Genomic DNA, 27,770 nt, shown 5'->3' on the forward strand with positions numbered 1-27,770 from the left:
TGACACAGATTATAAATGGAAAATTAAAAATCTGCGTTTGAAATGTGAATCAGATTTCTTTGCTTAAAATTGAAATGTCTCAAGTGGTTTTAATGCCGTTAAATTTTATTACTTTGCATCAAAGTTTAGTTTTGTTGTTCAACCTTATGGTAACATTCCATTTCTAACCGCAGCTGCACTCCCTGAACGCGTCGCTGTCATTGTCAATTTCCATAGTAAAATTGACAGTAGTGCAGCTGTCGTTGGAAATGGAATGTCACCCTTATACGAATGACGGTTAAAGTATCTAGAAAAAAAAAAATTTGGCCAAGTCCGAGATAGGTCGAGGCATTTAGTGTTCCGTACGGCTACCATCAGTTTGGCATTGCCATAAACGAATATCGTGAACGTAATTTACTTCCTATAGGTATATCTCTTTCGCACTAATATGTCAGTACGAGCGAGATGCATAGAAAGTAAATTACGTTCACGCCCACGGTAGCGTTTATGTCAATGCCAAACTGATGGTAGCCGTACCGCTCGCATCGTTACATTTTACAGAGGTTGTTTGCCTGTTTTTAGGATACCGTATTCAACTACACACACAGAACAATAGTACAAAGTGTCTAAGTGCGAAGGCCGAAGGCCGAGCTTTAGCAAAATGTCATCGCTTTAGCACAGAGCAATAGTACAAGTGTCTAAATGTGAAGGCCAAAGGCCGACCTCCGCGTAGCCCGAAGACCCGAAGCGTCCAGGATGTCAGTGCTTTAACACAGAACAATAGTACAAGTGTCTAAATGCGAAAGCCGAAGGCCGAGCTGCGCGTAGGGCCGAAGGCCCGAAGCGTCCAGGATGTTAGTACTTAAACACAGAACAATAGTATAAGTATCTAATTGCGAAGGCCGAAGGCCGAGCTCCGCGTAGGGCCGAAGGCCCGAAGCGTCCAGGCTGTCAGTTCTGTGTTTAACAACTGACATCTTGCAGGCTTCGGGCCTTCGGCCCTACGCGGAGCTCGGCCTCCGGCCTTCGCATTTAGACACTTGTATTAATTACCTGTGTTTAGAACTGACCTCCTGGATGCTTCGGGCTTTCGGCCCAATGCGACTTCAGCCTTTGGATCTTGCGACTTAGACACTTGTACTTAAAAATACTTGGAAAAGTTACGGGGCCGCGCGTCTGTCGGACGCTTCGGATCTTCGAATCGCTCCTTCGGCCTTTGCATTTAGTTAGATTCTTGTACTATTGCTTTGTGTTTGAATACCGAAGTCGAGCATCTCGCGAATGCTTGATGTATTATAATAATATAGAGTAAGGCCAAGCGCGCACCACGATTTTTTGTCCTGCGATAACTTTGTCGCAGAAATGCAACGTATGTGTTTATATGTTAGTGCGCGCATATGCGACAAAAAAATCGCAGCGATTTTAAAATTGTGATTTGTTACATTTTTCCGCGATTGTTCGCGACGCGATTGTCGCAAAGTGAATTGCAGCATGCGGAGTTGTATGGCCCCGCGCGCACTATGATAATAAAATCGCACCCCGGCCGGACCTCAGTCGGCATTTCGCTCTCCAAACCCCAACATCTCGGCACCTGCATCTCCAATGGAGTCTCAAAATGAGACGCTAGATGTTGACCATTTAGTTATGGAAATAGACGGGGATCACCTCTGTGTTATAAATGCTCAAAGTCATACAGCAATCGCATATTAAAGACACGTTTCATGACAAGCGACTGGTACGAAATCCATGTTGAGAATGAACAAATCGACGATTTTTCATCGCAGTGCGCGCAGTGAATTTTCTGCGATATATTACAGCGCGATTCTAAAATCGTGTCGCAAAAATTAATATCGTGGTGCGCGCTTGGCCTATAATACCTTAAATGTATACTCCTTCAATTTAAATTTAGAACTCATTATTATTTTTTATTTGATTTTGTTTCTAGTTCTATGCCATATATATAGACTTTAATATTATTTAGAACTGCTAAAAAACAAGACCGGCTTACTTTAAATATTTCGTCAATTTTACCTTTGTTTCTAAAAACTGTGATATTTAGCTGTCATATACTATTAATGTCTTCCAAAATTATTTTCTCGTAACAGGACTGAGGGGCTACCGCGAAAACCGAAATTCGCAATTTGCAGAGATCTTTCTCTTTTACTCCAATGAAGGCGTAATTAGAGTGACAGAGAAAAATGCTCGCAATTTGCGAACTTCTATTTTCGCGGTTATAGCCCTGAATCTTGTTGCTCACCGATCCGTTCAAAAATATACATAAGTACTGAATATAATTAATAGATATTATAATTATACAATTAATACATAAATGTAATGGTACTTAATGAAAAGGAATATTGTGTATATTGTTTCGACGAATCAGATACTCTCAATAAAATCTATACATGAGGCCAAAGCTGTTCATAAATATTAAATGACTTTATTATCTCTATACGCCTCACTAACTCTATGTGTCCTATTGTGGAAAAAAAAACACAACGACAGTCAAGAACGGAATTCTTAATTTGAATTTTTCAGATTTTTGAGATGCCTAGTCCATTGGTTGGAAAGCCCGTTCGAAATTGAAACTTATTTGCAATATAATAAGGTCGTATTTTGTAGATCTCTCTCATACTTATAGTAGGCTATTGAGATAAAATTAAATATCCGACAAAAATAAGCAAGCAGAATTAAACTTTGTGTCAAAGACATAAGTCATAAATTTCAATGCCAAAGTTTTAACTAAGGCTGTTTCTCGCCTTATATGAATTGACCAGTGTAAGCATCAGTTAGCTATCCCTAAGCAACCAAAGGTCAAGCTGCAGTTGAAAAACTAATAAAGATAAAGTTAAGCTGATAATTTTCCCGCCGTCTCCATGCTTCTTTAAGTTGGGTATTGACTGGTCAGCTGCCTGTTAGCTATAGTTTTCGCGAAAATCGCCAGGACAGAGGTGAAAATTTTTGTATGAAAACTTGCAACTTTAAATGCATTTTTTGACGAAACTATTGCAGTCTAAAATGAAGTCAAAATCAGTCCATCGACTCAATTTTTTGCAAGCTTTCTAATGGTACCCCACACGATTCTTACAAATGAAAAAAGGTTCAGCCTACCCCTCTCAACCCCTTAAATTTCCCCCTTTAATAAGAAATAAGCAGTTTTGACTTATTTACAATATGAGTGGTGGTAATTGCTATAACTGTTCCAAATTTTAGGTATCTATGTCAAACGGTCTCTGAGAAAAACGTATTTAACTGATTTGCAAGACCGAAGTGATCCCATAAGTGTTCCGTAAACAAAGTTTTGTACGGAACACTAATAAGCTAGGTATTTTGAGCGATGCCAGTTACAATTTCATAATTATGTAAGAACGATCCAAAAGGTCGATAGACATGTCTATTGTCTACTAATAACTCTTTTAACAAACTTAAAGGTTCCGTCACACAGGCGCGTTTTCCGGGCGGGCGTGAGCGTTTTATATTAAGAAAATTGGAAATAGGTAATACATTATTTCGAAAAAGAGGGTTGTCAAATATGTTAAAGACGGCCGCGTTGCAGCGAAATCGTTTAAGCATACGAGTAAATCAAGCCAGCGGCCCTGACAAAATAAGTAGGTACCTATGTATCAGTTCTTAAAAATGCGAGATATTTTCATCTTGTACCTAATAATTAACAATCTCATCATATTTCTAGGTCACTCTTTATCTAAATAGTCCAAACGCATAATCGCCGATTGTGATCACTCTCTTCCACAGTTTAGAATGACGTCCCCTGCGTCACTAATACGTAAGTGTTCCCAAAATATGAGCGCGGCTGTCTAACCAAATCATTTATTAGCGCGTTTCGGGACATAACGTTGTCAAATATAAAAGTCCACAAGGTCCTATCGGCTGATATATTCGACGCGCGACGTTCAAATTGGCTGATTAATATCGATTTTGTTTTAACAAAACGTACGATGTAAAACAGAGTTGTTTAGAAGTGTAATTTTAGTTATGGGACTCTGGTTTTAGTCCAATTTGTAGTTTTAAATTGAACATCTGACTTGTAAGCGGACATAAAAGAAGCATTATTTGTAGATATACGAGTAAAATGCTTAATTGAGATGTAGATATATGAATGTTGTTTTATAAAAGTAACGAAAATAATCTAAATCGAGTCTTATTCTAGAAACATCATAAAGATCTTTATTTATGTATTAAATTTATTTTTTAGTTTAATATTCAGTTAACAAGTAGAGACACTATCAGAAAAGTGGTAATTTCCATGCGTGCCGTAGCGTAGATAATATGTTGATTAACAATTAGTAAATTTTAGTACCTTTGTTGAAATTTTATTGCAAATTTTCAGTTAATACCAATGTTTAGTTTATAACAAAATCTTGCGACGTCGATATAAAAAAGGTAACGCCATGACCTGCCTTAACATATCCACTTTTATCATAGATAACACAGATTGCAAAACAATATGGCTGCCAAGTTTAGGGCAGAGGAAAAACATCTTACACAATAATGCACCATTAACCTTGTGTCAGACAAACTTACGAAATGACAATCGCTCTGACAAAATAAAAACATAATATTGTAAAATTAATATAGTGCGTCATAAATTAGTAGAAATTAAATTAAATGGAACTAATAAATTTCCATACTAATTTGTTGCCATGTTTAAGCATTTTACGTCAAAAATGTGTCAGATAGATACGTAGGAAGTGGCGCCCTCAATAATTTTCTAATAATTAAAATAATTAAATCGTTTGTACATAGAAATCGTTAGGATAAGCGATTTTTTATTATTTGAGGTGTTTATCTCGAAGCGTACGTTTAGACACAGAATAATTAATAGTACTACCGTACAGAAAGGAAACTTCCTATAAAAACGAAGTTTGACAGCGGTTCAGGGTCGAATCATGCTGTCCCCTTCTAATATATGGCACTATCCCTTTCGGCTATTTGGGGTTGTCAAAATTCAAGTGATTATCTTATCTGTGGTCGTGCACGCAAAAGGAAGTCAAGTGGTGCCAACCCTAATAATTGCTCGGAGCAATGCTGAGCCGAGCGGAGCCGAGTTTGACCGAAGTCAGGAGTTTCGCATGTTGGTTTAGTTATTAACCTACATACACCCACAGAATCGATAAGTGAAGTTTCCTGTCAGAGATGACAAGCGTACATCGACAAATACGTCGTACATATAAGATCATATATATGTACAATATACAATGCAGTTACAGTTACTTACACCAAGAAAAGTCACGCAGTGCACGTGTTATTTATAGGCATGTCATAATTTCATACAAGTTTGACGTTTAAAGTAACACTTGCTCTGCGTGGGCTATCAAAATGTCTGCAGACTTTTCTTGGTCTACCTCTACTAGTATAAACAAAGCGTTTCTTAAATATAATCCGCTTAACTAAAACTCTACCCCTAAACATTACCCGCAATACAAGACGCTCCAATTTCACATTTACGAAAATAAACAGGGATTTAGATAAATGTGTTCCAACTCAGAAATGTGAAAATCGACCAACGGGCCATGTCGCCGCTATCCGTTTAATTGCTAAATATAATTAATACATCGTGTACTCTAAAACAGTTATATTCTGCAATCGAAAGTGATATAGGTCACGTAGATTTTGTGTGAAATGCTTGAATCTCATAATAATTTATATTAGCAGTTCGGCCATGTTTTAGGGTTCTGTACCCAAAGGGTAAAAACGGGACCCTATCTCTGTCTATCTCTCTATCTGTCTGTCTATCTGTCCGTCTGTCAGTCTGTAACCAGGCTCTATCCCATGAACCGTGAAAGCTAGGCAGTTGATATTTTCACAGATGATGATTGTATTTCTGTTGCCGCTATAACAACAAATACTAAAACCAGAATATAATAAAGTCCGATTCGCACTTGGCAGGTTTTTTTCTTTATTATCTTAATACGAATTGTTTGCAGCGACTTTATTTCAATGCGAAAAATAAACGTTTTTTTTGGTGACGGAACTGGTTGCAGGAAATATTAATTAGCTTGTCTAAAATATTAGTTGCTACATTAGCTACTGCCCACTTATCATAAAAAACTTATAAGTTTTCTGCATTTCTCGCCACCTATAATTTTTTATTGATTACTAATATTGTAAAACAAGGTCCACACTTGGCAACGCATAGATATAGATGGTCAAGCAAATCTTGTCAGTAGAAAAAGGCGCGAAATTCAAATTTTCTATGAGACGCTATCCCTTCGCGCCTACATTTTTCAAATTTGCCGCCTTTTTCTACTGACAAGATCTGCTTGACCAAGTTTACCTGGTCTTCGCGCATTCGCGAATGTTTCTGTCAGACCTGTTACGTGATTGCCAACTTTTTAATTTTGCCTACATTTCGAAGAGTTAGTAATGTTCATTTTGACTACTTTTCAACTACTCTATACTGATAGTTACATTTCGCCATCTTTACCATTTGGCCAACTTTTAACCTGCCTCATATGATTTGATTATTTTTGCCGAATAATAAACTTGCCCATATATTTTTTTCTCACATTTCAATATTATTGTACAGGCCATAACAAACGTGTTATACATATAGGTAATTAATAAATTTGAATATAGTTTTTGTACATGAGTATAATAACTTTAGAAAGGCTGTCTAAAGTTCGATTATTCAATAAATTTTAAAGTGTTTTAACTTTTTAAGACACAAATATAACATACAGATAAATATGTTATTTTATTTAGCAGGAGAAATATAATATGTATTTTATGTTTTATTGGTAAATAAATAAACGTCAATAAATTTAATTTTGTCATTTCACTTTTATCTACGACTGTCTATAGATTGACAAACAGAGACTGTTAATGGGTCAATTTAATAACATTGGCAAATAAGGAAAAATAAGTTAAATGACATAAAGTTGGCGAAATGTAACTATCAGTAAAGAGGCGTTGAAAAGTAGCCAAAATTAACATACTTATACTAACTCTTCGAAATGTAGGCAAAATTAAAAAGTTGGCAATCACGTAACAGGCCGCGTAGCCAAGATGCCAATCGCTTACGCTCCGTAGCGATCGAAACGCAACTGTCACTGTCACACTAATATGGAAGAGTGATAGAGAGACATAATGCTTTTCGTTGTCGAAGCGATAGCGATTGTAACCTTGGCTAGGCCGGCAGATCTCTGTCAGGCCCATCGCTAACGCTCCGTTGCGAACGAAACGCAAATGTCACTGTCATACTAATATGGAAGAGTGATAGAGAGACACAAAGCGATTCGATGGCAAAGAGCAAGCGATTGTCACCTTAGCTAGGCCGCCAGTGTTATTAAAATTTTTAGTGTTATTAAAAAAATATAGTTGTTTTTTGCCTACGAAGAAAGAATCATACGAGCTTTACATTCGCGGGTCACCTGTCGTACGTACGCTAGTGTGTAGCGGGCATAATACAAATGAACACTTTCAAGTCAATGAATCTTCGCAAAGATTTACAATAATTAATATAATTTATCTACTCGTAGCTCACGAACTGGAACTCTCTCTGCTTACGAAACTAAAAGCACTCTTATAACATAAAACGATGCGTCTAAATACGTTTAGAAATATTAATTACACATGATAATCATCTCGATGTGTTTCTGTAAATCTTCTAGACCTGTTTTCGGATTTTTATTGCGTTTTGGGTCTTATTTGTTTGCTCGTTTTTAGGGTTCCGTACCCAAAGGGTAAAACGAGACCCTATTACTAAGACTTCGCTGTCCGTCCGTCCGTCCGTCCGTCCGTATGTCTGTCACCAGGCTGTATCTCACGAACCGTGATAGCTAGACAGTTGAAATTTTCACAGATGATGTATTTCTGTTGCCGCTATAACAACAAATACTAAAACAGAATAAAATAAAGATTTAAGTGGGGCTCCCATACAGCAAACGTGATTTTTGACCAAAGTTAAGCAACGTCGGGCGTGGTCAGTACTTGGATCGTCTTCTTTTTGCATTTTTTTCCGTTTTTTTTTGCTTTATGGTACGGAACCCTTCGTGCGCGAGTCCGACTCGCACTTGCCCGGTTTTTATTACTCAAACGGTTGATGACATTCCTGCAGACCATTGTCGGTTCGCGCGCTTTTTTTACTTTTTTTAACAACTGCCCTGGATGGGAGTCCTTTAAGCCATTCTTCTTTTTAAATTGTGAGGCGTTTTTAACTTGACTTCTATACTTAGTCTATGGTATTTTAATAGAGCTTTTTATAGTTGTTAAGAGTAGGTATTATGAGTGAGTATTATATTCTTTGGTATTATGTCACATGAATTTTAACACAATATAATTTATGACAGCGTTAATTTACGTCAGTCAATTCCGCTCTCCATCGATTTGTTCGCGTCTTTTGCGCCAATATTGTAGTAAAATATTGCCTTGCTAATTGACAGCCAAGCAATAGCCAAACTATATGCTCAAATACAATAAAACGAGGTACTTTAAATATTTGGCGAGTACCCAACGCAAATACAAAATTGCGGGTGTCGCTCGCTTCCTGCCTAAAACAAGAAGTGCAGGGAACGTGTAATAGATGGCGTTGGGGACGCGCGCTTCCGCTCTGAGCACTGATGTGCTCGCAAGTGCTTTGTATTTTTAATCGGGTAATATTTCATTTTTCTTTTGAAAATGTATTAAATTAAATGAGATTAGCGAAGTGAAGTAACGATGAGTATGTAAATCGATAAATAATGAGTACATTACATAATTAGTTACCTAAGTGTGCTCTAGTTTTATGTCAACACAGTCGTAGTATTTTTTTACCGTTAGGAATTAGTAATTTTTGTTACTTAGACATTGTCTATTACAGAATAGTAGGTACCTACTCAGACTTAGCTTTACAATCCAAATCGTCGTTTATATTGGAAAATTCAAATATTGATGTCAAAAACCTATCTGGTTTCTGTGGTATTAAAGCTAATTAGTAGAACTTTACTTTTCTCAAAGAAATTATACATTTCACTTCAGAGAAACTTAACTAAAATAGCTGCTAGCGCTGCATAGTTAATTTTTGATTTATAATTGTAGCAGTTATGTTTATACTTCTTTACTGTTTTGCAATACTAAACATGTAATAAAATTTCATATTCTCTATTATTAGGTATCTTAGATTTTCGCGCAAATCAGTGCGCGAGCGCACCGCCTCAGTATCGCGATCTGCCGTAGGATGTTATAAATTATCTAACCGCGTGTCAAATTAATTCGAGGAATGCCCCTCTTTGAGTGGTGGATGCTTCTGCGCGCGGATTAATCGCGCACAGAGACAAAACATCCTCCAGACTGAGCATAGTCGCGCTACCCCCTCTACCACGCATACGGTAATTTTACTCCATGTTCGAGACGAAAGTGTCTTTGTGTGACGTCCGTGTCTTTGAACGGACCAATCACGGCACGGGACTTCGCTCACCTCGTCCCGCGCACCCCCGCATTTTTGGCATCATCGGATGCATGAAATAATTGCTCTAAACTCGGTCTAGAGGATTCCTAATCTATGCGCGCAACTTACGCAAATCAGAGCAAAAAGTCGCAAATACGTTAAAATTTAAATGATTAATAGCTCTATAATAAAGCTGGTAGAATTCGAAATGGAATAATACAAGGATGTGATATAGAACGTTTTGGGTTTGAGGGAGTTGGCGAATCCGTCAGCGGTCTAGCGGATGTCGTGATCTGACCCAATTTCTGAAGAGATGGGATCTTTTGTATAAAATGTAATATTTTCAGACAGGTTTAGCTTGCTGTCTAATCCATTTGGATATCGATATTGCGTAAAGGGACAAGCGAAATGAAACAAGTGAAGGTGGTAAATGGAAAATTATACAACTAGAGTTAGACCAAGAAAAGTCTGCAGCGATTTTAATAGCCCACGCAGCATAATTTCATAGATGTTTGACGTTTAAAATAACACTTGGACTACGTGGGCTATCAAAATCTCTGCAGACTTTTCTTGGTCTTTCTCTGTATATAGGTATCTTTTAATTACATATTTAAGTCCTGAAGGATTGTATGAATACAATTCTGGAATAATTTATACCGACATAACAACTTAAATGCGACAATGTGTTTTAATTCTAATATTATTACCTACTACGAAAGCAAAACACCATTTCTATTTCCGTTAAGGCCTGAATCCGTTAACATGATCAATCCTCAACTTGTCACCTGTTAGCGAACTAGTTTAATTGCCACGCATTTAAAGATAGGTCATATTTAGGAGACTTCCTGCCTCGTACCTTTACCTCGTTTTTTTAGCATTAGAAAAAAGGTAAACAATCTTGATGTGTCTTTTAATTGAAAAACACATTTTAAAAATAAGTTACGGCAAATATGTAACAATAATGAATCTAATACGATCATTTATATTCTTCTGCTTTCATAAGTAATAGTTTTTGGTTTTTAAAAAGCGTTTTTCAATTAAAAGACATGTCAAGATCACTTATAGTAATTTATGTAATTTAATATTTTGTCAGATCACTTAATTAACTATTAACTCACATTATAGACGGGTCTAACGTCTAACGCGAATTATATTCAATTACCTAAACCCCGACCCGTCTATAATGTGAGTTAATATGTATTCAAAACGCGAAAGTTTAAAATATTACACTTAATTAACTACTTAATTACTTAATTTCTAATGCTAAAAAAACGAACTATAGTCACCTGCAATAATATGTTACTCTTCGAAGGCCGCAAAAATATGTGACGCGCTCCTATGACTCTACAAATAAGATCGTGTCAGATATTTTTGCGGCCTTCGTTGTGTACTTGTGTACTTATTGCCGGTGACTGTACAGCTAAACTGTGGAATAAACTGTCATGTGGATTTCCGGACCAATACGACTTCAATACTTCAAGAAAATTGGACTTTCTGTCAAAAGGAAAAGTTATATTTTGAGCATGGATCTTTTTCGCTAAACTACGTCCAAATCGACCTACTCCAAAGCGGAACGCCCCGTCCCTACTTGAAAGCCTACCGCGAGCCACGTTCGAGGTTTCCTCCCTGTCACACTTACGTACAAATTGACAAGTGCGACAGAGAGGCAACACGTCGAACGTGGTTCGCGGTAGGCCCTCTGATTCTGGGGCGCGTTTACGACGTCTCGTAATAAAGTACGGCTAATTTGATTGGTTTGTATGTTTTGCGCTGTTTATTAGCCTCATTATGATTTGTGAAATAATTGTAACATTACAGCATAAGTTATGTAACGTTAGCACATCTGCGTTAGGCAATCATTGTGGATTGAAATATGCTTTACGATGTGTACTCGTAATGTGTATTGTAATTTTGTTTCACGTTTTGTTTCTATCGTATGCGTTTCTTCGATTCATTATTATTTAGTGTTTTATCTATTTCTAACTTTTATTTCAGAAAATAAACTTTATCATTTGAGTTATGGTGAAATACTATAGTTAGAATTTTTTTTAACAATCAACCATGGGGCAAAGTAGAAAGTTTATAAGTGCACACATATAAAAAAAAACCGGGCAAGTGCGAGTCGGACTCGCGCACGAAGGGTTCCGTACCATAATGCAAAAAAAGGCAAAAAAAACGGTCACCCATCCAAGTACTGACACCGCCCGACGTTGTTCAACTTCGGTCAAAAATCACGTTTGCTGTATGGGAGCCCCACTTAAATCTTTATTGTATTCTGTTTTTAGTATTTGTTGTTATAGCGGCAACAGAAATACATCATCTGTGAAAATTTCAACTGTCTAGCTATCACGGTTCGTGAGATACAGCCTGGTGACAGACGGACGGACGGACGGACGGACGGACGGACAGCAGAGTCTTAGTAATAGGGTCCCGTTTTACCCTTTGGGTACGGAACCCTAAAAAGAGCTTACTCCGATGTTAAAATCCGGTAATGCACTTGCAATCCCTCTGGTGTGGTCCATGGGCGATGGTAATTGTTTTTTTTTAGGCTATTCGTCTACTCCTTTGTGTCCTATAACATATAAATATTTTTATTTATGTATAAAAGTAATATTAATTAGCATAGCTGGCTGATTTAAGCTCACGGTATCAACTGAATTTAGCTTTATAAACCAGTTTCTCCCAATTAAATAAAACAAATTCGGCATCTTATTACTTAACACCTAAATAGCATCACCGAACGCAGTTATCAAGAATCTCCGAATTATAACACCATTAACATAGTTTTCCTTATAGAAATTTGTTATTTACGCCGTGAACTGGGTGTGTGAAACGTAACGACAACGACTAGTTAACGACATTCCGAACTATACGACATTCCTTCGAGCTCAGTATAATCTTTAATAATGAATTCATCATAATAAAACTGTGTCGGTCCGTTTGTGGGTCTAAATCACATAATCGAGTAGAATCTGTTGTTATTTGGGTTTATGGAAGTTTTGATACTTCTGTCAGCGATTGTACTTTTATGTTTTGAAAAAATGTAAGAAAGTAATAATAAGATCAGATCCAGTAACTTAGGGATATTAAATTGCCTTAATATGCCTACCATTAACATACCAAAAATAGTATGGCTTGAAAAAAAAGTAATTCACACTACCCTTGGGTTGAGATTGCCTAGGTATAGTGAAAGTGTTATTTATACGACATAATTTCATAGAAGTTTGACGTTTAAAATAACACTTGCACTGCGTGGGCTATCAAAAGCTTGCAGACTCTCCCGCCGTGCTTCCAGTCCAATACAACCTTCAAGAAAAGAGCGTACTTCCATCTTAAATGCCGGCAAGCCACTTGCAACCCTTCGGTGTTGCATATGTTCACGGTAATTGCCACCAAGCGATACGTCCGCTCGTTTGCCTATATCGTTAAAAAACATACTAAAATTAGTAGATATATTTTGTATCTTCTTAAATTAGCTAAAAATGGCATCTCCGACCCCCCGTTAGAAAGGTGTTAATCCTCACTTAACGACCATTTTATGGCATCGTTCACAAACACAAATAACCTTAATTTATAGCATAGCTTAGCATCGCTACTGATGGACTCGTTCCCATACAAGGGGTCATCCATTAATTACATCACACGTTTAGGGGGAGGGAGGGGGTCAAGAAAAAGTGACATATTGTGACATGGTCCCCCATGTCACAATATGTCACTTTTATTGGGGACATTAACATTAACTTCATCAGTAACCGAAAATTTATTTAAATTATTTTATTCGCTGTACGTTTAAATAACAAGTTTTTAAAACGATAATCGTTTTTAGTCGTTTAATTTTCTTTCCTAAGCAGTTTTGGGTTATAAAATTACTGATATATTTATAGCGTCAAAAATATTTTGATAAATTATTAATAATACTTAGGTACTTACTTAATTCGATTTGGCGATTTCGTAGAAAAAATGTGACGTCACACTAGGGGGGAGGGGTTTGCCAAATGTGACCAAGTGTGACAAGGGGGGGAGGGGTCAAAAAACCTAGAAATTAGTGTGACGTAATTAATGGATGACCCCCAATAAGTGGACAACAGGCAATATAGCTTTTTAATTTCTCCAGTGTAATAAAATTGTGTAATCCGCATAGTTTTGGAGTTCGTGTCGTGATTTATTTTTACGAGTATATTAGACAGCCTACGGTATACTTAAGTCAACCCAAATATAGATCCAAACATACTCGTCATCTAATTTAAAAAACAGAAACTTAGTACTTAGGTAAATTGAGTAAACCACTTAAGATTTGCCCTTCGATTATGGCTACGAAATTTACTTCAAAATTTGAATTAAAATATTGATAGAATGTCAAAATCAACTCATTATACATATAGTTCGGCTAAGCTAACTTTGCACCGATTTGAAAAGAACAAAGTGAGGCTGTGTCATTATTAGAAACGTCTCTCCGTTGAACCATAATTTTTCAGTTCAGCTCCCTAATTTTTCATAACCAATAATTCGAAAACATACCAAAATCTAAATCAACTCTCTCTTTCCAGCATCCTCCTGGGGCCAGTCACCCGCCGAAGACACCGAGAAGGCCAAGCTCGTCCGCCAACCGAAGCGCGACGAGGCAGGCAAGCCCCACATCAAGCGGCCAATGAACGCCTTCATGGTCTGGGCCAAGGACGAACGCCGGAAGATCCTCAAAGCCTGCCCGGATATGCATAATTCTAACATATCGAAGATATTAGGGGCGCGGTGGAAGGCCATGTCGAACGCTGAGAAACAGCCGTACTATGAAGAACAGTCGAGGCTGTCGAAGCTGCATATGGAGAAGCACCCTGATTATAGGTAATACTTCCTTTACTAGGTACTTTACTTTTTTGGTTGTTTACTTTACTTTACCCTTCATTTTGCCTACAAGTTACTTGTACAATTAACAGCGCCATCTATCTGACCCTTTATACACTTTATCGAACCCTAGATGGCTTATCGATAATCGATACGCGTCCAATAAAGGTACATAATTCCCTATACAGTCCATAGGTGGCGCTGTAGTCAATAACAATTAATTAAGATTAGCTGGTTTTGATGTACTCATTTATTCACTTTCTCAATATACGCGATTCGAAACCGAAAATCATTACAAACCTTTTATTGCAGCTATGCGTAAAGCGTACACTGTTTCTTTAGCTAGGTATCATTGTAGAAGAAATTAATTATCTAAAGAACGAGTAGGAAATAAAACCGACTTTTCATTGAATATCTGGCTAGTTTGGGGTAACTTGATGTTTTTGACCGGTGAATATTTTGAGGTTCCAGGCAAAAACTGAGTATTTACGAAGCTTTAAAAGCCCTCACGAACAAATGTGTAACTAGTAACTTTATATTGATGAACATGCCTCTTCTTCCAGGTACCGGCCGCGACCCAAGCGGACTTGCATAGTCGACGGCAAGAAGATGCGGATATCGGAATACAAGAACCTGATGCGCACGCGGCGCCAAGAGATGCGGCAGCTGTGGTGCCGGGAGGGGGGCAGCGAGCTGGGCTTCCTCCCCTCCCTGTCCTCCCCGGGGCCTTCGAACTCCTCCCCCCCTCCCAACGGGGGGAGCTACATGGCGGCCGGGTTCTCGCCGCCGCTGTCGCCGCGCGAGGACGACTGAGGGCCGGCGCGCGGCTGGCCCTACCCGCACGCCGCGCCCCTCGCCCGACCCCCCTCTCACCACCCCTGGTAACTTCTAGAAGACAAACAGAACATTTTTTGTGTTGCTCGCCTGTAAATTTAGGCAATATCGATGCCAGTGTCACAATTGGATCTCTCTCGTTTATACAAAATGTTTAATTATGAGATTATTCCATTAGTGAAATAAGCGTTAGGGCCCTTTAGGGGTCATTTGGAATATTTGGCGATTATGCAAAATTGTGCCAAACGTTTAACCAACAATTAGGGAATTAGATAAAAGTGTATATAACTTCAATATTTAAAAGATCGGTCCTGATATAAGGGAAATGTACATACATCTTTGTAGATATTTAACGTTTTGGCTTATGTAGCGTAAGTTTCAGAGATTATAACTATAGAAAGTACCTTTTAACTGTTTTAGACTTGGAAACATGTTCCAAGGATTGTATGTATGTAGACGCTTTAGACTTTAAATCGAGAATATATCAAACCAAAAATTCGAAGCGTATGCTTGAAAATTGTAGTGTTTTGAACACAGAACTGTTTTGAATCCAGTGAGATCTGTTAAAGCATAATGATTGTAATAAAATAATAATCTTAATACTCATAGTTTTAGTAGAAATCGCTACTATTGTAAGATACAGGTTATTTGGTATTTGTAAGAATAGTGAAAATTGTTTTTCATTTTCTGACGATTTTTTTAAATCTTTATAAAAGATTGTTTTTGAACCAGTGTGCACAAAGCTTTACATTGTCAATTCAGTAATTGTCAATTGTTTTTATACGGACCGGTGTTTTTTTAAAAGCGATTATTTGTCGCCAAGCTGGCTTGGCTCTCTAAATCTAGTATTATTTAGAGGTACAATTTTACATATCTACAATTCTGATATGAAATTTTATTTTATCCTGTAAAATTGTAACCTTATACAGTTTTGACGTAGTTACATGAAAGAGCCAATCCATATAAAGCAATAGTAAAAAATAATATTTTGTAGCACAGACATAGACACTAGCGACATCTAGTTGTGCTGTCAAAATAATTCATGATAAATAATATAATTAGGAGTTATCTGTAGCGACTCCGTGCGTATGGTTGTCTAGTCTGTGGTTTTAGCAAAATAGTATTAATTTTCAAAATATGGATTGGTTCTTTTACGCTTAATTATGTCCAAATTTGGTAAAATTGGCACGAGTGTAGACGCGGTATATCCCCACCGACTTGTGGGTTATTATTAAAATAAAAAATGTTCGCTTTATCAAACCGTGCAATTTTATTAGTAGGAAATAGTCTAAGCTGTAGGTACAAGCATAATAAATAAAATGTGTCATTACTTAGTAAAAGGGACTTTGGAGAGGTTGGCCGAGAGCCAAGCGCCCATTGGTTCATTTTCCCATGAAACGACACAATTAAGCGTTTATAATAAGTACAGAATACAATGTTGTATAGATATTTAGAGTTAAATAAACCGTGGTTGTTTGACGTTAATTGCCATTTATAATTTTTGTTATTTATTTTTCTTAAAAGTTTTGTTTCCCTTCTTTTATTTGTAACGCTGTATGCCAGTAATCGAGAACGTAGACTAGTGTAAGAGTAAATTAAACAAAATGTGTACGTGAATTAATGTTTATGGATTAAGTAGTGTGTATTATTCTTAGTAAATGTGTAAGGGTTTAGACAGTGCCGTTAAATTATTTATTTTTATGTTGAATACATGTAAATACGCGATATTTGATGGTAAACGTTAGTAATGTGGTTGTTTAATTATTGATACTTAATATTTCACGTCTGGATGTGTCCATTTTCTTTTCATTCCATTCTTTTTTGCACAGAAATCAATGATCCTCTTGACTAGGAAAAGCAAAATCGATGTTATGTAAGATATTCACTTTCATTTAAATTGTATTTGGGAAGGTAAATCAAATCTTGTCACTCGATGCTATGGTTACATTCCCTTGGGTCACTCTTAAAATCCTGCTTTATCGGATTTAACTAAGCATATAAGAAGAACGTGCTGCAATATTTTGACGTAATTGAGGGAAAAGGATCCAATCCACAAAAATGTGTCAACAGAAATTGAATTTTCTGTCAAGAGTCGTATTTTATTTAAATGACAAATTTTAAAGGATGGATCCTTTTCGTTAAACTACATACGCCCGTTTATTCTAGCAAACTGTGCTACTGTTGTCCCCTGGCTGACGAGACTGAACAAGAAATAGTTGATCCACTCATTTAGTTATGTAACTTATGTACAGTCACCGTCAAAAGTAGCGGATCAGATTACGCGTCAAAAGTATCTACCATTCTCAAAGAGATACATCTGTACCTACAACTAAAACAATTAGACTGCAATAGATACTTTCGAATGCAACTGTAGAGATTTTATCTACTTTAAAAGCGCGTTATTTCGTACGTTAAAATTGACGCCGACTGTACACACACCGGTTTTGCTTTTTAATTCTGGAACATCGAATGGAAGAGACAATATTGGGAATAGATCTCGAACAACTTTTTAATTTTACTTAAACATTTTCATTATTTATTTTAAAGACAAAATTTTATATAAGTAGATAATCTTGCCATGACTTGTTAAAAATGTAAACATCACAGTACTTAAAATAGTAGTTTAGATTTTTTAATGACTTGTTTTTGTCTATTGTATTTTGTTGATATCTCCACAGTGCACCCGTTTGACTTAGCATTCGATTTTTTTTCAAATGTATAAGTGGGTAGATTTTAGGTTTTATTACCTAGTATAAACCAGGTCACATTGTTTAAAATTGTGCCAAAACCCAAAAGTATATTAAAAAGTAAACATTAAAAATATTTGCTTTGTTTCATTTTTAGTCATAATCAGTTCGGGTAATTCCAAAAGTCCAAAACTTCAGATACAGAAATTTCGAAAATGGAATCTAGCTCAATGGAGTTATAGTATAGCTATTCGGAATTACCTACTTACCATTCTGCATTATTTGAAATTACCGTAATACCTACACCTTGAGGGCAACCCCACACTAGCGTCTCCAGAGCGTCGGAGTGTAGTCAACTCTGTGGATGCTGCTCGACGCAACGTTGGCGCAACTGCGCAGTGACGCCATTTTCCATAGCGCTGGCTAGACGCCGACGCTCAAAAAACCGGCAAGTGCGAGTCGGACTCGCGCACGAAGGGTTCCGTACCATAATGCAAAAAAAGGCTAAAAAAACGGTCACCCATCCAAGTACTGACCCCGCCCGACGTTGCTTAACTTCGGTCAAAAATCACGTTTGTTGTATAGGAGCCCCACTTAAATCTTTATTTTATTCCGTTTTTAGTATTTGTAATATATAGCGGCAACAGAAATACATCATCTGTGAAAATTTCAACTGTCTAGCTATCACGGTTCGTGAGATACAGCCTGGTGACAGACGGACGGACGGACAGCAGAGTCTTAGTAATAGGGTGCCGTTTTACCCTTTGGGTACGGAACCCTAAAAACGCTAGTGTGGCCGAACATTTGAGGTGTCTCTTCCAGCTAACCTTATATGTTATTTGCCATTATTTCTATCAAACTAAATAAAATTACAAATAGGTGCATATAATATTTATTCACATAAGTATAATAATACAATAATATCAGAATAATTTCAATGAGAGCAATATCGCAATAATTTACAAAAATATATTATTTAAGTAATTCATAATTCGCAATTGATAATATATTTTGAATTAAGCTTTAAGTGTGCTTGATTGAATATCATAAGTACTCTGCAAAAGGATACATTTTTGGGTTAGTCATTGTGTACTAAATTAGTGAGATTAACACTGATTTAAACTTTCACGATTATTAAACATTATCAAACTGCACAACGGGACTTAATCGCGTATTTAAGTTTTAAGATTTACCTCCGACGTTTCGAGGACGGCGTTGTCCCCGTGGTCTCGGAGAAGACTGGCTCGAGTTGACATCAACATCTTCTAACCGCGCGAGTAGTAAATCTTAAAACTTAAATACGCAATTAAGTCCGGTTGTGCAGTTTGATAATGTTAGTGAGATTAGTTGAAAATTAATTAGAAAAATAAATATTTTTTCTAGCGGCGGTAGCACGCATTTTTGTCGCTTGTCACCATGCCTGTTACGGTCTAACAAGTATATAAGTGCGAAAGGGACGGGCATGGTGACAAACAATAAAAATGAAACCATTCTGGACATTATGTATAGGTAACAAAAAGTTTATGTGCGAGATATTATATCTTATTAAAGCAAAACTATTGCATGAGCATAATATTGGCTATGTGCAAAGTTGGTGGTAGGGGAAATACAAGTGGCGCCACCTCACGACGTGGTGAAAATATGAACTGAAAAGCAGTTTCAGTTAGTTTATTTACAACATATTTCAAACTTTACGTATAATATTTGTTCTTTGCATAGTCTTTTATGTGACGTCAGACAAAAGCCGTTCGCTAAAAAGTTTTTTTTTTCGAGTCAAGTAATGAACTACAGTATACAATATACATAATTAATTAGCCGTCGGCAAACAATCAGGGCACACTTGTTGTGCAAAAGCCCTGAAAAATATGGCCACACCGAAAACCCCAAAATCAGCCAACTTTAATCAAACTCATTCTGCAACGGTAACCCACAGAGGGCGCCTGTAGCCCCATTGTTACCTAAGTGCAGAAGTATTGTCAATCATTATTGATAGTGTCAAGTAATGTATCAGGATTGTTTTTAACGTTACCGTTCTATGTATCACAATTGGACGTAGTTTAACCCTTTAGTTCGCAATGTAAATTAGAATTGAAAAAACTTTTGACTCTCTTTTTCCTAACCAAAATCATTAGGATAATAGAGCGTTGTAGAGGATTAAATACACTACCTCCGCTATTTTTGCGCCTTAAAGGGTTAACGAAAAGGAACATGATCCTGATAAAAATGCCAGTTAAATAAACTTTCTATTTGACAGAAATTATACATTTTATGGATTGGTTGATTTTCCCTTAATTACGTCCAATAAAATATACAATATGATTTTACTTGGCCATCGGAAAACAATCGGAGTACAATATCGTCAGTAACTATTCACAGTATGAGGCCATAATATTTGAAAGGTCTATTTTATATATACCATTCTAAGCATTGCTTTGTACATTGGGTTGTTCATTGTGTTCATACAAATTACAATAATATACATGTTTTACTTAGCCAAGGGCAAACAATCGGGGCACAATTTAACTTTATTAACATTTAAACATGCCCCATGGAAAATATGGCCACACCGGAACACCCACAGTCCGCCATCTTTGATTAAAAACTCATTCTGCAACGGCAACCCACATAACGCGCAGTCCGTAGCTCCGTTATTGAGCGTGGGAATATTGTCAATAATTATTGACAGTGTGTCAGTAACGTTTGAATGCTTGAGTCCCCAGTGTGGGGATTTTGCTGCTATGATGATGGGTAGTGCTGTGTGCTTGATGTCCCCGTTGACAGTTGTGCGTAGAATTTGACAGATCTGAAATAATATTGAGAATCTGTCAGTGCTAAACTCTAGCTGCCCACACATCAAAACTTGCCAAGGCAAATGCAAATCTAAATTGTCAAAATAAAGATAGAAAATTGAATGGAGGTAAAACTACTTTTGACCAACATGCTCAGTCAAAAGCAGTTTTGCCTGTTTTTGTCGTTTAAAAGTTCTTTTGACCAGTTCACACTTTTGACTGCGACATATATATGTCGGCAGCCGATCGTAAGATCGCAATGTTCCTGTGTAATGTTTTGACGATAGTGACATTAAACCAATATATAGGCAGGATAGGTTCGTTAGGTTGCTTCAGATGCCCGAAGGGCAAACTGCCCAGAAATAGGAGCCCCGCGTAGCGGGGCTCCGTCGACTCAGGGAACGAATCAAAGATTTTCACGTTCCACGATATGCCTAGGTATTTCACGATATGCCTGATCTTACGATCGGCCGCCGACATATATATACATTTTTTTGTTAAGCTGTTAGAGAATGGTAGGTAGATACTATTGACTCGTCGTTTGATACTAACTGTACAAGCAAGTACGATTATATAAATAGTGGTGTATTACAATTATTCTGAGAAACAGCAAATAATTATAAAATACATATGCTGTTTACCATCATCTACATGCAACAAAAATCTGTTTTATTTACACATGTCTAACGAGAATTAGGTTCAGTCAGGCAAACTATTTTGTCAGTAGAAAAACGAACGAAATTCAAAATGTGATGGGTGATCTAGTTTTCAAACTTGCCGCCTTTTTCTATTGACAAAAGTGATTTGCCGCAACGTACCAAATCTTCAGGTTACAGCCAAGACTCACTAATTAGCAGTTAGCTAATTACCACTACAAGTTCATGGCCATAGTACCTAGTAGTTTGGTTATATCATGACGAAATATTTAGTTACAATAAAACTTACCTCATTTCTCACATCCTCATATTCATAAGTGTTGTACAACACCTCAGTTAGCTGCGTCACTATAGTACTGTCATACTTCTCATACAACGACACCATCAAACAAGTATGATAGAATTTCATACTGATCTCGCCCGGCGCTATCAATAATGAATGTCTCTCCATCAGTTTAATAGCATTCCTTCCACCCACTGACTTGATTATCATCGCTCCTAAATCATCCCAGTCTAATGTATCCTTTACGTTGATATTGTCAAACTTTTTATTACAATTCAAACATAAATTTGCATGAAGAGTGACGTACAATTGTATAGTACGATCCCATGTCTCTAATGTGAATTGGGGGAGATATGAATGAAGTAAGTTTTCATCTAACATTTGCAATAATATCCGTAAAATGTTTAAAAGGTCTTCGTTTCTTTGTAGATACAATATCTTTCTCCATAAATACGGCATTTTCTTGCAAATGTCGTAGCATTGGTCTCTGGTCTGACTCGCCCATTGCTTTTCTACAAATTCATCTATTAATGCTGAAAACATAGGTTTTTCATCTGTTTTCGAATATGGTAAAGGGAATCCACATTCGCAACCCATTTCTGAGACTTTTCCAGTTTTAAGATTCACAGATATACAGGAGTCAACAAAGTATTTGTATAATCTTTCATCTTTTAATATCGCATCTATATATTCAGCTTTCTTTGATGATAAGTTTAAATAAGTTAGGAATATATTGTAAGGTGCATATTTTGATTCTTCCTTAGCACCTACGGATATGCAATAATCTTCCAGTAATAACATAAGTCGATGTATTCCACTAATATCACAGGAATAGTTTTCTACTATTGATATTAAATTCGATTGTTCTTCTTTACTAACTAAACTTAGTCTAAAATATTGATACAGCGATTTACACACTTTATCATCTAGATTTTCTATTTTATTGTCTATTTCTATGGCCTTTGGACTAGACTCTTTGTAAATAATATCGTTATCTACTTCTATAGGAATATATTCGCTAGGATCTTCTTGCCGTGGTCTCCTTTCTGGCAATTGTACCTCTTGTATACTTTGCTTCTCAATACTGAAATGTTTCATTTTATCTTCGAACCCTTCCCATTTCTCTTTCAATTTCTTTTTGCTAGAATTAAGTTTGTCAGTCACTGTAACTCCTAAATCTTTGAAAGCTTGTAATGCCTCCGGTGTTAAATTTCCAAATTTATTTTCTTCAGTTTTAGATTCATCGTCAGACAGACATGTCTGAGCATGATAAGTGTTGTCAACAACAAAAATGCCAGATTTCATTTGAGTTGCATCTTTTAAACCGTCAATTTTATCTAAAACCTTTTCTATGTTTGTGATCGCATCTGGCTGAAGTTTCTCTCTGAGACCAACTAAAATGTGTAATTTTGACGATAAGTTACTTGAAAGCAAGTAATCACTAAACAAGGCACAGATTTCAGCACAGAGAGCATATTTTTCATCTACATAGCACTTTAATAGAAACTTGTCAATTTTCAAATATTTCAAATTCACCAATGCACCATTGCTAAGCCATATATACAGCTCATCATTATATATTTTGCAATCAACTATATCTTTATATGTATCAAACCACATAGTATTTTCAACGTCATCGACATTTAAAAAATATAAAGCGTCTTTTTTGAAACTAAATATGGCACTTTTTACATTAAAAATTTTGCAAAAATTCACCGACTGTCCTTCTGTTTCGCTTGCATCTGTGTCTATACACAAATTTTCATTATTATATGATTCTAAAGTGACTACTTTGTAATTTTTAGCTAAGCAGTGCTTAAACTGATGTGTTCTCCTGACTGTACCATCGACGGTAGCCTCCCATAACCTAGACGACGGTCTAGCGCAATATATGAGTGTATTCGCTAATTTCTCTCCCACTGCAAATCCAGCATCATCATCAATCATATTATACTTTTTGACTTCCTTTACATCTTTGGCGTTTTCTGTGGAATTTTCAACATTATCCTTAGTGACAAAACATGCTCCGAATTCTCCATCTCTTAGTTTCTGGCCAATCTGCCTGTATTGCTCTTGGGTTGTGTTGCAGACATAGCACCTGGTGAGTGTCGATACGAGCAGCATGCAGTCCCGCATGTCTAGCTGACATATTCGGGAGTCTAAACTCATTATGGTCTGTGATGAACTTTGGAACATGGTCTTCGCCTGGAAATGAATAAATGTTATAATTAGAATACGTTCAGTATTTTAAGGTAATAAACAACATTTCTTTATTTCCCTAGCTTACCTAAATCCCTGAGTCATCAAACATTAAGTGATATTTTGTCAGATATGACATTTGAAATAAGGTTAGCAACAACAATATTTTTAAATGGTCATTACACGATGTATCGAAATGTCAAAAAGATACTGTATGCACAAATGCGATTTTGGAGAATGGACTAGAGACTTGTCTTGACAACTATATGACAAATAAAAGTACGGGAGTAGAAAAAAGAATGACCTAAACAAGTAAACAGGTACCATAATAATGTTATGACTGTATTGTCAACGCAAAACAAAAGGCTATTAAATTACAAATGTGTTACATTGTGGACATTAAATGCAATTCACTGTTCACTTACAGCCATCAGTTATTGACATGATAATGTATGCAGATGGGATGAAATTGTATACTATTATGATTATCACAAACGGTATCACGCCACGGTTCTACCTAGTACCGTAGTACCTATGTAGCTTATCGCATTTAGTAACTAGACGCCTTGTCTGTCATCAAATGTATGGCTATTTGTACGTAACGTAAAACAGCCATGTCAGATCAACGTCAGTCCATACAAAAGTTTGCACAATTGTGCAAGGTTTTTGGCAGAGGGGTAATCTCTTAAAGGCGACTCCAGTTGTTAAATGCTCTAAGGTATGTAGGTACTATACTGCACAGCGAATGTAAAAGCAATTTTACTTACTACTAGCGACCCGCCCCGGCTTCGCACGGGTTAACAAATTACACACCTAAACCTGCCTCAAGAATCACTCTATTGATAAGTGAAAACCGCATAAAAATTCGTACAGCAGTTTTTGAGTTTCTCGCGAACGTACAAACAAACACATAAACAGACAGACGCGGCGGAGGATTCTGTTTTATAAGGTGTAGTGAAAGTTGAACCCATAGTAGAAAAAGTAAGAATCGCCTAGCGTGGTACGGACATGTGATGCGGAGGGATGAAAGTCATGTGACGAGAAAGGTATTACGAATGAATGTGAAGGGAAGTAACGGGAGAGGAAAACCGAGGAAAAGGTGGATGGACTGTGTGAGAGATGATATGAAACGAACGCAAGTGAATGATGATATGACGGGCGAGAGTGATTGAATGGGACAAGAGCAAGTGAATGATGAAGGTGTAGTGAAATTGTACTTACTCGTAATATCAATTTAGAGTAAAATTCACTCAAACTGTTATACCAGGCGTGGCTCACTCCGCGATTTCGTCGCTTTACAACAGGTAGCTCAGCTACAAGTACATGCGTCCCTCACCAATTTTGGTGGCGAGGGGCGCGTGCGCCACCTAGCGGTCATATCTGTCCTGATCGTAACAAACGCGTTTTGTTAGAGAGTGAATCTTCTGTACCTAGTACTATTATTTATTCTGTGGTTATGGCAACTTTACACGGTCTACTACTAGTGATATAAGATACTTACAATAAAACTGTGTAAATGTAAGACGGATATCCGGCCCACGTCGTCTCCTGTAAACAGCATGTTTCCACTCCACGCCATGGCGGTCACCTCGTTGCCGGCATGCTCCTACAATAAGTACAAATAAGACTTTAAAAGACACCCCTGTAAGTAGTACCGAGCTACTAACAATGGCGATGTATGCAACTCGGGTGCGCGCAAAATTTCAACTGACAGACAGACATGGACAGTGGAGTCTTAGAAATAGGGTCCCGATTTTACCCTTAGGGTACGGAACCCCAAAAAAAAGATGATGTTATAAGTTGGTTATTTTTGTCTTACAAAGAATTGTTAAAAATGTTGATTGTGAAATGGTGAATAAATTATTGAGTTACTTTTTTTTTACAAAATCTACATATATTTTTTTTTATATATATATATTTACCTTGGATGTAACAGTATGAGCGCAGGCCTGGTCGCAGTCGGTGACGGTCACAATACCCCTCCCGTTGGCGCAGGCAATGTGTTTCTCGTCTTTAGATATGGCTACGCGTGTGATGGCGCCATCCTGAAATAATGTTAAGGTACAGTCAGAATTAAATATATAGTGACGGCCAAAGTGGTCCAATATATCGTCACTCGCTGTTACTATATAAATAAATAATAATCGCAACACACCAATGGAACACTGGTACCACCGCTCACACTGTTAACTCTACATCGGTGGACTATATGCCTTTTGTCTTTTGGCGTCAATTCTAAAAACCCCAAACACAATTAGATTTCGTTGTTTTATCACAAAGTTCCTATGGCCACCTGCTGCCGCCATCATCAGATCAGCCCGATGGTACCATAATATTGCATTGTCACCCGACTTACATATGTAAGCAAATTTTCAGCTTCATTGGAAGTTAGGAAGTTTGTCAAATTTAACTTGCAAGATTTGACCCATGCAAACATAGTTACATACATTCATACATAGGTACATCGTAAGTAAAATAAAAGCTTGTAATATAATAAAATTTATTATTCTGCAATAAAACAATAGCAGCTCTGTTATATTTAATAACCTCATGCTCCCAATCTATATTAGGATGTACATTCGATGGAATGTCAACCTGAATAAAAAACAAATTAGGCAGCTTTTCATTTGTCTCGTAAAATCTTTGAACAAATGAAATTCAACCCAATTGAAAATACAAAAAGATTCTAATTTCCTTGGCTATAATTTTGTATGGTGGGCGGCACGAGGTTAATGGTCTGAATTTCATTGTAGGTCATTAGTACTAGTATCAGGACGTTGGGATACTAGAGGACAAAATACTCAAACAATTACCTTATTTGGAATGAGCTGCACAAATTCACACGGAGTCCCATTGAAGATGTAGATTCCTCCGCTGGTTGCTCCAAATGCTATCAGCGACTTGGACACATCAAAGCATGTGTACTGTAATAAATATTTTTTATCTAGAAATAACCATACAGTCAGCAGCAGAAGTTGCTAAGCGGGTAAGGTGTTCAAAATTACTTTGTTGCAGCTTTATTGTTAAAAGAATAAGAGTGTGTCAAGGCAATTTTGAACACCTCGTCCCCTTAACAAACTCTGCTTCAAACTTCTGTACCTTGGAGTTTTGGGTGTGGGAACCATTTCATGTATATTACAACATTCTTTATTGTAAAATAGTTACAAACTATGAATTTGCTAAGAAATGTCAAAATATTTTGTTTTACAGTTTTTATAAATTTTTTTGGCTAGTGTTAATATTCCCACACCAAAAACCTAGGAGAATAGAAATAACTAAATATATTTCGGTGAATCAACTATTTTGTCGCTTGTTGGCATGGTTACTTTCTCCAGGGTCACTATAAACCGTGTTTTGGCCTTTAAATTGATCAACCATGGCTTTTTGTATTTATTATATGTTCTTTCCATAATGCAATATCTACCAAATGTTAGTAATACCTTTAAACAAGCAATTCTCGTTTATATATATATTTCGGGATCTCGGAAACGGCTCTAACGATTTCAATGAAATTTCCTATATAGGGGTTTTCAGAATAATCGATATAGCTAGGTCTAGGTCTTCCCTCTGGGAAAACGCGCATTTTTGAGTTTTTATATGTTTTCCGAGAAAAGCTCGGTCTCCCAGATATTAATTAATATAGCTAATGGTATTAAAATTTTGTTTAACATCAAATTAATTCCCTTAATTTGCTGAGTACTTTTCTGCGACTGATACGTATTCTAGGTTCTTTTCTATTTGAAAATACAATACGATAAAATGAGGAATAGATCGAAAACACAAGGAGCATTGACATCAAACAGACGGGATCTTATAGGGCTTCAAATTGAACGTTTGCCAAATCCATATCACTAATAGACCCACCTTGATTCGTTGTGCACTTTTTAACGGGAAATTTATCTGATCAGTCACGGGAGGAAGCTCCAACAGAACATACGGCGGCAGTTTGTTAGAAGACATGTTTATAAGCACATTTTTTCTTTTTCAAATGACACTATTCGTAATAATAAACATTACATTACAACATTAAACACGAATGACACATTTAGAACTGACAACTAACTTGACAAAACAACTATCTGAACTATCAGTCAGTGACAACTGAGCAACTGACAT

General features: G+C 36.8%; 2 protein-coding genes across 2 annotated transcripts in view; one reads left to right on the plus strand and one right to left on the minus strand.

Annotated features, from left to right (window-relative positions):
* The window catches only part of LOC134670942 (transcription factor egl-13), a 157,645-nt gene extending 139,782 nt beyond the window's left edge, over positions 1–17,863 (plus strand). The window contains exons 6-7 of the mRNA XM_063528776.1: positions 13,912–14,206; positions 14,770–17,863. Of these exons, the coding sequence (XP_063384846.1) occupies positions 13,912–14,206; positions 14,770–15,019 (545 nt within the window). The 3' untranslated portion in view covers positions 15,020–17,863. The remainder of the gene's footprint in view (positions 1–13,911; positions 14,207–14,769) is intronic.
* A 2,348-nt stretch (positions 17,864–20,211) lies between these two features.
* LOC134670902 (BLOC-2 complex member HPS5 homolog) lies at positions 20,212–27,705 on the minus strand. Its single transcript, XM_063528721.1, has 6 exons — positions 27,519–27,705; positions 26,468–26,578; positions 25,577–25,699; positions 25,156–25,260; positions 21,462–23,660; positions 20,212–20,530 (listed from the first exon to the last, which is right to left on the minus strand). Exons 1-6 carry the CDS (start codon positions 27,612–27,614, stop codon positions 20,213–20,215), a joined length of 2,952 nt encoding a protein of 983 aa, XP_063384791.1. The 5' UTR covers positions 27,615–27,705; the 3' UTR covers position 20,212.
* Between the last annotated feature and the right edge of the window lie 65 nt (positions 27,706–27,770).

The sequence above is a fragment of the Cydia fagiglandana genome, chromosome 14 (assembly GCF_963556715.1).
Source record: "Cydia fagiglandana chromosome 14, ilCydFagi1.1, whole genome shotgun sequence".
NCBI classification, from domain to species: domain Eukaryota; kingdom Metazoa; phylum Arthropoda; class Insecta; order Lepidoptera; family Tortricidae; genus Cydia; species Cydia fagiglandana.